Here is a 13,687-nt window from a genome sequence, read left to right as displayed (position 1 = left end):
TGGAATTCTACTTAATACAGTCTGGTCATTAGAGCAAAACTTATGAGCACTGAAACCACCACGTTTCAGTAGCGCTGACAACTCATTGTAGATGTTTACCACAACATCAGCATTTTTTCCTCCTGTTAAAAAGTCATCGATATAGCTATCGTTTCTAATCACTTGTTCGGCTAGCGGATAATCCTTGCCCTCGTCTGTCGCCAACTGTACCAATGTTCTAGTTGCATGATGAGGAGAGCTGGCTACTCCGTAGGTAACCGTCTTTAACTGATACACCTTGCGGTCTCCATTACCATCCACCCACAATATTTTCTGGAACTTGCGATCATCCTTATGAATCCAAATCTGGCGGAACATTTTTGATATATCTGCCGTTAGGACAATAGGGTGGGAACAGAAACGTAAAATGATAGACTGCAAATCGCTCTGGACTGTCGGTCCAACCATTACGATATCGTTTAATGACACTCCTGTGCTTGAGCTTGCCGAGGCATCAAACACCACGCGAGTTTTCGTAGTGGAACTTGTTGCTTTGTATACTGCGTGATGGGGAATGAAATATCCGTTTTTGCTACCGTCGTTGACTTCCTCCATGTGACCCAACGATATATATTCAGACATGAACTGAAAGTACTGTTCGCGTTTGGAAGGATTCTTAGCCAATGCAATTAGTAGTCGATCTAGGCGCTTGCTTGCTGTTTCGTACGAATCACCCAGCTTAGGTTTAGATTCATGAAAAGGTAATCGAACGGTGTATCTTCCATCACTTTCTCTAGTATGCGTACGAGCGAAATGTTCCTCAACGAATGCTTCAGCCATACTAACGTTCGACTCCATGCCAACAGTTTCAATTTCCCAGAATCGTATTAATGTTTTGTTTAACATGTCTTCTTGGTGGCTCAGTTGGCACATACGCGCGATCGTCTTAGACTTCCTGGTCTGTACCGATCCTCCAACGACCCAACCTAATTCCGTTTCTGTCAGTGTTGCATCGTTGCCTAATTTCAGGCGGCCATGCTTTATGAGATCGAAAAAGATTTCGTTTCCTATTATTACGTCAATTTCACCCGGTACGTTGAATGATGGATCGGCAAGCAGGAGTTCAGAAGGAAGGGACCATGATCGGTAGTCCACTTCTGTGACTGGAAGGTTCGATGTCACCTTCGGTACGACCAGGAAGTCTAAAATGGACGAGGAAAATTGATTAACGCGCGAGACTATGTTCGTACTGACGATATACTTAACTCGTGTCTGCATATCATTCAGACCGCTGATGGGTAGATCGACGTTTTGCAATTGCAACTTTAGCTTGGTTGCTAATTTTTCCGTTATTATATTGCTATCAGATCCCGAATCTAATAATGCACGTGATTTTACTGTCATTCCATCTCGTCCCACCAGGAACAGCTCGGCGGTGGATAAGAGTACTTGTCGTTTTCTGCCGATTATACTACCACACAACGTTGTGGCCTTCGGCTCCGATTCACTTTTTTCGTTGGCAGCTACCAGTTCCGCTGGTTTTGAAGAATCTACTTTTTCTGGCTCATCAGAATTCTGATGTACGTTGCTGGAATGAAGCATTGAATGGTGCTTCCTACCGCATCCTCGGATCTTGCATCCTTGATCAGACGGACAGTTAGCCACTCGATGTTTGGCTTTCAAGCAATTATAGCATAAATTCTTCTTCGAAATAACAGTTTTGCGTTCTTCAACACTAAGTTCATGGAATTTAGCACATTTATATATACAGTGATCTTCCTTGCAGCACGGGCAAACTTCTTTCGTAGTTTGAACGAATGATCTTGATCCACTTAGTGTTGGTTGCTTCTGGTTAACAGTTTGTCGTTGCTTATTGGGTACGCTGGATTGCTGTGACGATTGCTGCTGGAAACGAGTCGTTCGAATCAAAACTCGCCCCTTCTCCCTTAGAAAATCCATAAATTCCGTAAAAACAGGCATGTTACCGGTTCCAAGCCTTAACTCCCACTGTTCTTGGGTGTCTCTATCCAATTTTTTATACAACACATTTACGATGATTAGCTCTGACAGCTCATCCACCGGGTATCCATGATTTTTTAATGCATCGATGTGCTTAACACTGACTTCAACTAAATTCGAAATCGAGATTCCGCGACTATCTTTGCTAACTTTAGGAATGTTGAGAATAGCGTCGATATGCATATCCATGATTAACCGACGGTCTTCGTATGCATCAGTTAGAATCTTCCAGGCCATATTGTAGTCATTGCTATTTACGACTTCCTGATCAATTTTATCTTTCGCTTCACCGAGCAATGAATTTCGCAGATGTAGGATTTTCATTGCCGGAGTTTCATGAGCATATCTCGCCATAATGCTTGTAAATAAACTTTTGAAAGTATACCAGTTCTCTGGATTTCCATCAAATGTAGGAAATGGTGCATGTAACTGTGGTGTTTGCGCATTCACGTACACCGGCTGCTGCTGCATAGCTACTTGATTCGGACTACCTGCCGACAGGGTATGACTGATTTTCGTTTTTAAGCAAACATAGAGCTGATTATGCAATTCCTCAAACGATGCATAGTTTTTGCGTAACTCAGCTCTTTCCTCCTTTGGCAATAACATAGCAATATCCGAATACGTTTGTTCATAATCGAGAACACACCGTTGTAACGTCTCCAAGTGCAATTGGAGCAGATGCGTGCTCACATTTTCTTGTCGTATCGATTCGTTCATCCGTAGCAATTTATCCACCAACATATCACGCCGATCGTACAACACTTCCAGGTTTCGTTCCATTGCAAACCGTTCTTCCTTCTTCTTTTTCGCAGTTTTCTGGTCCGCAATTGAAATCACTTGGTTGTTTTTGGTGGCACTTTTTTCACCCGTTAATGCGTCTAATATATTCCTACGAGTAAACTCCTCCACGCTTCGACGTGGTGTTTCTGTATCGGACATTCACACACTTTCTATACTTTCGACGTTAAGATTTCAATAGCGATTATTCCGATGCTTCCGCTCCCTTCACGACGGCGTCCTCATTCACACGCTCTCGTGCAGCAGTTTTACAAAATGGCGTCCTCATTTGTTTGTGCCACGGGCACACTGCATTAACTGGTGGCGTAGCCTCGAGCTCCGCACCTTCTTTACTGGTTCGGCCTTGGGCCAACTAAAATACGCGTTACCGATTTTCACTACTTTCAAAATCGACCGATCGCGAGAACCGTCCAAACCCGGTTCGAAGGACCAAAATGTATAATTCTATAGCTCAGTACTGGGACTGCGGTTTTCGCGAGAGTGAAAAAAACAACTTAGCGTCCGTTCTTCGCAACGGTTAACTTTATTCTGTCTTATTCATTACAGCAATGTTGCCAGGAAAAATTAGAAGTAATTCAAGCAAGAAAATTCATAGATAAAAATTATATCAAGAAACTGCGTTACACAACATGTACACTCTAAGCATCAATTCAGAATGATCTCTGCATTTTTATATATATAGATTGTGTCCATTAACTTTTACATGAACACTGCATTCGTTTATTAGTTGTATCAATAATTTCGATTAGAGTTAACCTTTCGCACAGACTTTGACTATATAACTTAACACTAATGTTAACTTAATAATATTTTTGATTTAAACATGTCTTTGCTCATATTAAAATCAAATAGATGATACACGCTGTTGAAACGATGGCAACAAACATCCATTGGATTATTCTGACCATACTGTATGCGATGAAATGGGTGTCTAAGAAAATCCGTTCTTCGCAATGATCTTCCTGGAACGTTAAAGTGAATTCTTTCGAGGAAGCCCGGGGCAATCGATGTTATCAGTCAGTAGATAAAAAACGAAGATCCTTTGTAGATGTACTCGTCTATTTTGCAGAGTCGGTAGGTTCATGAAAGCACAGCGATTCTCGTAACGTGACAATTGGAGATGATTCTGCCAAGGTAGTCGTCGAAGAGTAAATCGGACGAAACACTTTTGGACCCTTTCGATCCGGTCGTTGTGAACATTGTAACTCCATATTACAAAATACTTCGTACTAAGGCGATGTAAACTGTTTTCAGACAATACACATCGTTGAAATCTTGCGTGTTGCGTTTAATGAGTCCCAAAACTGCAAAGGCTTTCGCAGTAACAAAGGCAAACTGTTCAATGAAGCGGAGCTTGCGATTGAGAATGATGCCTAAGTCTTTAACAGATGAAACTCGCTTAATTGTAGCCGCCAATAATCGTCTCATTAGTCGACACCACATTATTTTGCTTAGTACTCCACCTACAATTAACGAATGGGTGAGTTCGGTCTTGAGAATCCATATACAATTTACTCGATGTGACTGAACGAACTTCAGCATGCTTAATGCAAGGAAGACCTCTTTGTTTGATCTCATTATTTAAACACCAGAAGGATCCTGTCATTGATTCGTACAAAAATCGTTTTTAATGTGATTTGTTCAACTCACGCCTACGATAGCCAACATTAATCATCTAACTGATTACATTGCACACAATGTGTCTTCTGGTAAACAATAACTTTTGATCCTGTTTACGGTATAGCTAGAACATTCATATGCTTCCCATCATAAATCATTTGGCAAGCTATAATGTTGATATCTAATTTAGCACGTGGCTCGAAATGACAAATCACATCAAGCATGCATGTGAAATCTCCACACAAAACAACTCGTTGCGCGCTAAAAGATTCTTTCAACGATCTAGTATTCCTTTCTTCGACGACCAAACACTTATGCAACTCGTTGCGTGCCAAACATCAATCGTAGATCTAGCAATCATTGGCGACTTTTTTAAAGGAAAATTCCATTTCCCATACAAAACAACTTTATGGATTTTTCCCACTTTTCCGGCAAGTTTTCCAAATTTTTTTGATGTACTAACCCGGTGGGGGTAAAAATTGATCAAACAAAAAAAAAAGAATCATGTAAATCCGTCCATCCGTTCCTACGTGATGCGATTACAAAGAATGATCTCTGCATTTTTATATATATAGATAACTTGCAGTTTAATGTATCGTCATACTTCTACGACATCATTCTCTCAATAGATCAATCCCCATATCTCACTGTATTTTACTGTGTACTGTTTTCCCTTCAAATGTACTGTATTTTAATGTGTACTGTTTTTTTTCCCATTGAAATGCACTGGATTTTTCACATTAAAAAATGAATTCAATATTTAACGCATAGAATTTCGATTTGCCGCGATACAACAGAAAGAATAGTGACAACTTGTAGCGAATAAAAATACGCGAATACTAACAAATAGATTTGTTTCTTCCTCTCCTTTTCATCATGGCGTCTTACTTTACTATGGGGCGCCCGGTGGAAGAATGGGTAGAACTAAACCGTGAATATCTCAAGTTGTACTGAATGCAACAACAGAATTCTCTCGTCATGCCATCAGAAATACGACGGTTTTGATGTAGTAAGGCTTCATATCAGCCCCCATGATTAATTGGACGAGTATAAAAAGTAAATCATGGTCGAAAATCGACCAGTTCATCTTGTGCGTTAAACAGAACTGGACGACATGTTGAAAACCTTCAACCAGTAGTAGCAAAAACAGATTAACAGTAATCGCATTCAGCTTTTGAGTACTGGAACCGAATACTTAAACCGGAATTTCGGATCTAAACGCAGAACTGGGATCCATCTGAATTCTAACATTTTTTGTTTTAGGTTTAGAATTTAGTTTCAGAATTCAGTTCGAGAAGCTCCATGAATCTGGAACTGAACCTTGGATACGGAACTGGATTCTTGGCTTGATATTGTAACTGAATTTAGCTCCTCATTTTATGTTCTGAATTTAAATCCAGAATTCTGATTTAGGATTTCAACTTGAGATTTTTTTAACAAAATTCAAAATTTTAGATCTGGATTCTGGAACGAAATATTAGATCTCAGCACTTGAACTTGAATTTTAGAACTGACTCCTGAAACAGAATAATGCCTGAATTCGGCTTCAGAATTCATTATATTCCGTTGTATTGCTGAAAAGGACAATTTGGTTTTCAAAGGTTGCGTTTGTATTCTAGGAAGTAGGGCGGCGATTTAAGATAGTTTTTTCAAATAAGTTTTTTACGTTACTTTTGGGGTCCTGAAAAGGACCGTTAGTGGCTTTGGAGTCCTGGAAAAGATTTTGTGGTTACGTTTGTATTTCAGAAAGTAAGGCGCCATTCCAAATCAATCATTTGTAATTTTGTGCCTAGATGATCGGAACAAATCGTACAATCGTTCATATGTTTCAATATCTCATACATCTTAATGTTTGAGTGGAAGAAACTATCTAAAAGCTGCGATATTAAACACTGTTCGGAGCATTATTCTCGAATGCCAAATGCCAAATGCTAGCTTTATTTGCACTCGTTTGGTGCAAATTTTTTTCAGCACAAAGTTAATCAAATTATTCTAGATTTCCACTAAACTGATCAGTTTTACCTTTGATTTGCCTAGAAGGAATCTCAATAGGTCTTTAGATAACATTTAGAGTCATTAGAACGACTGATTTTGTGTGATGGTCCCCATCGTTGTCCACTTTTCGTTGTCTTTTTCTCCAATGCAAACGACTAGCAGCTGTATGACGCAATCGCTCTTGTTTGAAGCGAAACTCACACTGCGAACGTCCAGTAGCAGATATGTTCACAGAAGAACTAGTTGTTGTTTTTCTGCGTTTAGGATTGAGTTCCGTTCTTCAATATTCATTATTGACTGAAGCACCAGTTGAATAATGCCGGGTGTAGTTCCACTGTCGGTGTAGATTCATAGACTATCCAACAGGGTATATTTATAGATTCGATTGATTTTGCTGTTTTGTGTTTGGACCTATTTTTTCACAATGTTCTGATAATTATTTGTTTCTGTTTTTTTATTCACTAATGATAGATAAAATGGGATGTATTATATTTTCTTGATTTTTACGAAAAACGTACTGTCTCAAGTTAAGATTTCTTGCAAATGTTGGCCGCGGCTCCGTTTAAGATGGCTTTAGATGGTCCATGCCCAAAATCCAATTTTGGCACACTCTCTCTAACATTGCGCCCGCCATTTCACAAATAAATGCTTCAATAATGGCTTCCAGTGCGTCAATCGTTTATCTTAGCAGCCTTAACATGGCCTCACAAGAAACAGTCCAAAGGTGTTCAAGCACACGATTTAGGCGGCCAATTGACGTTCCCAAAACGTGAGATAAACTGATCACCGAAGGTGGTTCTCAATTTGGTCATTGTTTCGCGTGCCGTGTGGGATGTGGCACCGTCTTGTTGAAACCACATTTCAGACATGTCTAATACTTCCATTTTGGGCAAAAAAATCTTCAATCATCACACGGTAGCGCTCGTCATTCACAGTAACGTTCAGCTCATCGTCGTTTTTGAAGAAGTACCGGTCCTCAACCAACACCAAACAGTGAGTTTTTTGGGATGCGTTGGTTCTGGCTGATCTTCACTCCAGATGCGGCAATTTTGCTTGTAGACGTATCCATTCAACCAGAAATGAGCATCGTCGCTGAACACGATGTTTCCATAAAAAAGTGGATCTTCCTCCAACTTTGCCAGCGCCCATTCATGATTAAATTATAGACCAGACCGAACAAGTTTGACAATGACAAAGGCATTGTTTCAATTTGTAACTTATATTATTTGCTGGCATAACGAATCGAGTTCAGCTATATCGGTTCCCGGTGACCGAAGTACCAGAAAAAAGTGATCGAAAACTCCAAAGCGAAACTCTCTCCAATTTTGTAGAAACGGTTGAGTCGATTTTCACAAACATAGACTCAACTGAAAGGTCTTATGGTCTCATAGCTTGCTATTGACTTTTGTTTGGATCCGGCTTCCGGTTCCGGAACAACAAGGTGAAGTGTGTTTAAAATTTCAAATGAAAAAATTCTGAATTTGGCTGAAAACAAATTTGTTTGATTGCTAGTTTATGCCTAAATAAACTTTCTTGTTAAAATTTAAGATTCCGAGAAAAGTTTTTCGAAAAATGTGTTACATGATAAATGCATTATTACACTACTAGATGGATTGAACCAGGTTTTTGTATTTATGCTTCGAAGATCCTATTTTAGACCTAATATGGATCGTAACTTCAGTTCAGTAATCATGATTCTTCTATCGGAAAAAAGTAGTAGACTTTTAAAACTTCAGCTACGAGTAATAGAAAAGTCGGTCGGGTAATGTCAGAGACATAACCGGAATGATGTAGCTACAAGTAGAGCTTTCCTAATTTAGATAAGGGTATTTAGATGAGCTATGAGCTTTGACAGGCAGAGATTTTCAATACTGAACGTTTAAAATTGATCGTGAGCATCGGATACTCAGTACTTTACCAGCAATGGCGAGATCCACCCCCATTTCGACTTATTCTCGACCGATAACATCATTGTTCTAGATCATGGATCCACTGTACAGTGAAAGCTTTGTTGGTTTCAATTTCTTCTTCTAATCCATGTTTTCATTTTTTTCTTCATTCAGACGAAAGTGTTTGCCATCAGATCGAAGTGGATCCGGATGCTCCGCCAGCCAGGCGATACCGTGCCAAGTACTTTCTGTTCGAGGAAAACCGTCGTCCGCCGTACCTGGGAACGTGGCGAAAGCGAAGTGCTAAAATCAAGGCTCGGCGTCCGTTTGTTCAGGATACGGTAAAGCATCGACAATTCGTCACTTGGATATACTGTTTACTGAAACGGATTATATTTTCAGAAATTTTTCGACTACGAGGTCGATTCCGACGACGAATGGGAAGAGGAAGAACCGGGCGAGTCTCTGCATGGCAGTGACGACGAGAAGGATGTCGACACCGAGGAAGACTACGAAGTGGACAACGATTTCTTCGTTCCACACGGGCATCTCAGCGACGAAGAAATGCAGGCCGAAGACGACGCTATGGACGACAACAGTCCCGAGACGCAGAAGGCCAAACTTAAAATCATGCAAATTGAGTTTGCCGCAGAGATGAAGAAAAAAACGGAAAAGATCAAACCACGGCTGATTGGTTGCATTTGGGAGAATGCTTCGGAGGGCGGCGATCAGCGTGCCGAATGCTCTTCCGTTATCTGGGATATTCTGAAGGCCCGCGCTATGCTTTTCGATCCCGAGGAACCGATTTCGTTCACCGTACAGAAAGCTGACCCGGAATCTAATCAATCCTCGCCGAACAAGGACAAGGATGCGGTCGAACTGCGGCTCAAAAAGGTTAAGCTGGTGGACGAAGGGGTCAAGGAATTAATAAAACTTGTTCACGGGTGTGCTCAGAACAAAAAATTTCTAATAAAAGAGTTCCTTGCCTACTGGGCCAAACGGAGAGATGAAGGGGAGTTCAACGTACCTCTGTTTGCTCCCGATAGCATACGGGCCAAAATCGTAGAAATCTCCAGTTGGAGGCCCTGCCCGGACGAAGGGCCGATGCAGAATAAAATGTGCTGGTATGTCAACAAGGACACCCTGAAAAAATATCAGCTAACGGATATCACAGTTCCGACGGGCTGGCAGTTTATCTTGAAACCAATCACCAAAACCAAGAAAAAGGAACGCAAAGAGACCGAAGAAAAGAACGAAGGTGAGAATGACGAGAAGACACCACCCAAAAAGGAATCCCCCGTGGAGGCGGAGAAAAAAGAACGGTAAGATCTCTTGGGATAAGAATCCTGTGACAGAGAAGATAACTATTTCCCTTCCAGTTTAAGCTCCGCAACTCCCAACTCGGCTACCAAATCGAAGGCTACATCCGGCTCCAGCGTTGCCAAATTCACGAAGAAACTGTCGGACGATGACAAGCAGAAACAATTTGCGAAGGCGAAGAAAAGTGGTCATTCGCCGAAGTCTTCTAGCAAACCGGGCCCAAAGTCGTCGACAAGCAGTGCAAAGAAAACGAAAGCTTCTTCCGCAGTTGGCAGCAGCCCGTCCACGACCACTAAAACTTCCGCCAGCACCAACACCACCAGCAGTAGCACTAATGGAGTCCCGGATAACAAACCTCCCAAGAAACGTGTCCAGCTGTTGATGTCCGTCCCGAAGGGTCAAACCATAAACGAATCGGTGAAGAACAATTTGATCAGTCAGTTTCTTGCCAAGGGCAGCAGCAACAGCAGCAGAAGTAAGCCCGCCGAACCGATGGAGGTTGACCCTCCGATCAATGGCGGCGGCGGGCGGCAGCACGAATGCGAAACTATTATCGTCTTAGATGATTAGGTTAAAACTATTGTGTATTAATGCAAATATTGTAATTTATTCGCTGGAACCACCTTCACCTGGGGAAGAGTCGCACAGAGGATGCCTTAAAAATAATGTTCTGTTATTTGAAAAGTTATATCTATCCAACCAACATTTAGCCTGTAGTCGCATTTAGCTCTGCTAATCGTTTCTAGTTTAGTACTTTTTTTATATATAGATTCACTATCGTTCTTTGTCCACAATATACACGGTGCGGTGCGTCACGCCAACGATATTCAATTGTATCGCGACAGAATCAACAGAACCTCCTATATATCTGAACCGAACAATACCCCGGGCTGGCTGTGGTTTGTTGCGTCCACAGAATCGTGTTCAGAATTGCAATCGAGCGGTAGCGGGAGCGGGAAAAATGCAAATTTTTTTTCGAGCAAGCTGAAAGTTGAATAAACTGCGAAAAACGTTTCATTTACATATTATTTAAACACAATTCGAGACGCTTTTCATTTCGTTGATGACGATGACAGTGCAGTGGCACTTTTGTTGACAGACCCCGAATCATCCCAACCGCAACGCAGTTCGTTTTCGATAGATGGGTAAGTATTCGACACTTGTTCTGTGGAGAACAACGTCTTTCTCTAGCTTTGGCTTTCCAAACAACGAATCCAGGCAACGGGCGCAGTCTATTAAGCCCAACAAAGAAGTGTGTCATACGAGCGGTACTCAGGAGCGTTACGCTTCGATAATAATTACAAAAGAGTTGCGACCTTACCGGTGACTAGTTCATAATGAATTAGTTTACATAGCCTAACGTTCGATCGGTTTCGGCAGCCAGAATGCCAAAATGGAGACGAAAAGTCGCTATTCTTTTCACAATATTTAGCTAAAATTGTATTTGAAAAATGAAACTAATTTTAAGTCGAATTTTGTTCTATTTTCCGAGGCAGGAATGAAGGCAGTACGGAATCGAATTGCATCACAAGATAGTAATTCGGCTAAATTTACCCATTCAACCTATCATCTTATTTTACCTTTTCGATGTTCGTTTTATTCAATTTCAATATCATACCGAAATGAACTAAACTTCCTCATAATACTACTTATAGGGAAATTCCTTTTTTTTCTTCATATCTTCCGCCGATTTTCACTTCCTCAGAATGTTTCCGAAGCGTCTGCTTCATGATGACTTCTTAAATGGTCGTAGTTCCGGTGTGTTCGCAGGATTGAAGTCCTTCGGCACGAAGTTGACCTCATTAGTCTTGAACCACTTCGAAACATCTTTCGAGTAATGGCCAAAGGCTAAATCCCACCACAAAAGCTTAGGACCATTGCACAGTGGGGAAAAAAACGATCAAAAACGCGACTTTGCTCAATAATTTTATAAAAACATAAGCAAATATTTTCAATGTTAGCATTTTTTATGCAAATTTTTCTGTAGAATCGATTTATGATAGTTAGAAAATCCGCAAAATTCACTATCATGCCCGTTTTGCTCCAATTCCTCTTTTTTCTGACTTTACTTTGAAAACTAACTGTGAAAATCAGGAAAAATTCAATTCAACCAATCGGAAGGTATTTCTGACATGCTCATAAGTTAGATGAATGGATTGTTTTTAATAAGATTAACCACAAACAACCGTATTCTGTTTTACCCCCAGTCATCTTCTTCCATGAATTTACAGAAAAAAAAGTTATACTGATCAGTTTTTGGACCAATTTAGGTTAAACAAGACAGTTCTATGTTTCGCATATAACCTCAAATAATAATTTACAGATAGTGTTCAAGATCGCATGCTTCGTGCTACATCGTTCTACCCCAATTTTCCCACAAATATAATTTTATGTTTACAATCCCGAAGCAGATCCAATATGACCTACAAATATTGGTTCATATTACGTGCAAAACGTTTGTGTTCCAATTAAACACAATGGGAATGACATTTGTAATCCTATTTTCAGGTATTTCTTCGTAATATCAATCGATTTTCATCAACCGCAATCAGCCTGCTTGCGGTATGCGAAAGAAAGTTTAACCAGAAATACGACTTAAATTAAATTGGGGTAAAACGGGTTAAACAGGCTAGTACTGTCATTCCCATTGTGTTCAATTGGATCACAAATGTTCTGCACGTAATATGAACCAATATTGATAGATCGTATTGAATCTGCTTTTGGATTGTAGATCATATTTCAACTGAATATTATAACTAGAAATGAAATGGGGTAAAACGATGCAACGAGTTTTCTGCTGTCAATAAAACTATATGCAATCGATTTGTTAGACTTTTTTACATCGGAAACACTCTATTCGCTCTTCTACAAGTTCTTCGGTTTCATGTTATATAGTTAAGCTTGAATAAAATGCAGTATAAAAAGGGAACTTGGGGTAAAATGAACATGATAGCGTTTCTTCTAAATACATGGAATCGATTTTACTGACCATTTTACACCCAAAAAGCGCTTTGTGGTCAGCTGTATCATGCCTCCAAAAAAATCGTCGCGTTTTTGGTCTATTTTCCCGCACTGTGCATTGTGTAACCTTAGAAATGGAAGTAGGCGCTTTTGGAGTCATTCCTTTTTGTATACATTCCCCGTTGATCGTTCCGGTTGTCAGAAATGGAGTGCTCCTCCTTCAGCATAAACAAATTGCTTGCCAAATCATGTATTTTTTGGCGAAATTTGATATCTGCTTGCTAACGTTTTCTGGGACATGAAACTTATGATGAGCAGTGAGAAACGGAAGTCCCATAAATCTGCTTTCACGTACGTCTCGTTATCCGTTAGAGCAGAGATGCCCGGTAAAAATTTTAAATATCTTCAGACAGGGTTGCAAAAGTTTGTATATCCGAAAAAAAAATCTGCAGTTAGCAAGTATGTTTTGCTGGCAGCAGTTTCTCTAGTATGTATGATACGCTAAACTGACTTGGCGAGCAAAAAAAAAAAAGGTCACGTCAATTCCGAAAGTCTGTAAATTTTGACCGAAAGTCTGCAGATTTACAGACACATCTGCAGATCTGGCATCTCTGGGGTAGAGTTTTCGTGCACGTGCACTGTATTCTGCCGTTCATTGTGATTCGATACCTTTTGAACTAGCTTTCTAGCATGAAAGCTTTACTCAGCTGCAGTTTTTCGCCGCATCTATTAAAGAACTATTCGAATACGATGAGTGTGATCTGGATTTTTAAGATACGCACACAAAGTTATTTTACGCCGCGGTATTTCTTCCGACTTCATCTTCGCTACGATTGCAAAGTTTCTACTGTCACTTACACAAGGTAAACATTCAAATTAAACTAGTTTCATCCAAAATTTCAAGAAAAAAAAATACCCCAATGGATAAAACGTTACGGTTACGGTCGATTCAACATCTTTTGATACTTTTAACCATTGTTTCTTCAAAACCATCAACAACTTATTATGTATTCACATAGTTTGACATTCCTGATGGCACAAGGCACAAACTCCGGCAATTTTGGTGCGCTGAGGTCTTTCGGTGCTTCCTGTGTCAGTCTAAC

General features: G+C 40.3%; 1 protein-coding gene across 1 annotated transcript in view; it reads left to right on the top strand.

Moving 5' to 3' along the window:
* Positions 1-10,632, top strand: part of LOC131430351 (chromatin assembly factor 1 subunit A) — a 53,196-nt gene extending 42,564 nt beyond the window's left edge. The window contains exons 3-5 of the mRNA XM_058595255.1: positions 8,478-8,644; positions 8,706-9,625; positions 9,683-10,632. Coding sequence (XP_058451238.1) covers positions 8,478-8,644; positions 8,706-9,625; positions 9,683-10,193 — 1,598 coding nt within the window. The 3' untranslated portion in view covers positions 10,194-10,632. The remainder of the gene's footprint in view (positions 1-8,477; positions 8,645-8,705; positions 9,626-9,682) is intronic.
* The last annotated feature ends 3,055 nt before the right edge of the window (positions 10,633-13,687 follow it).

The sequence above is a fragment of the Malaya genurostris genome, chromosome 2, assembly GCF_030247185.1.
Source record: "Malaya genurostris strain Urasoe2022 chromosome 2, Malgen_1.1, whole genome shotgun sequence".
NCBI lineage: Eukaryota > Metazoa > Arthropoda > Insecta > Diptera > Culicidae > Malaya > Malaya genurostris.
This window is presented reverse-complemented; position numbering and strand designations above follow the sequence as displayed.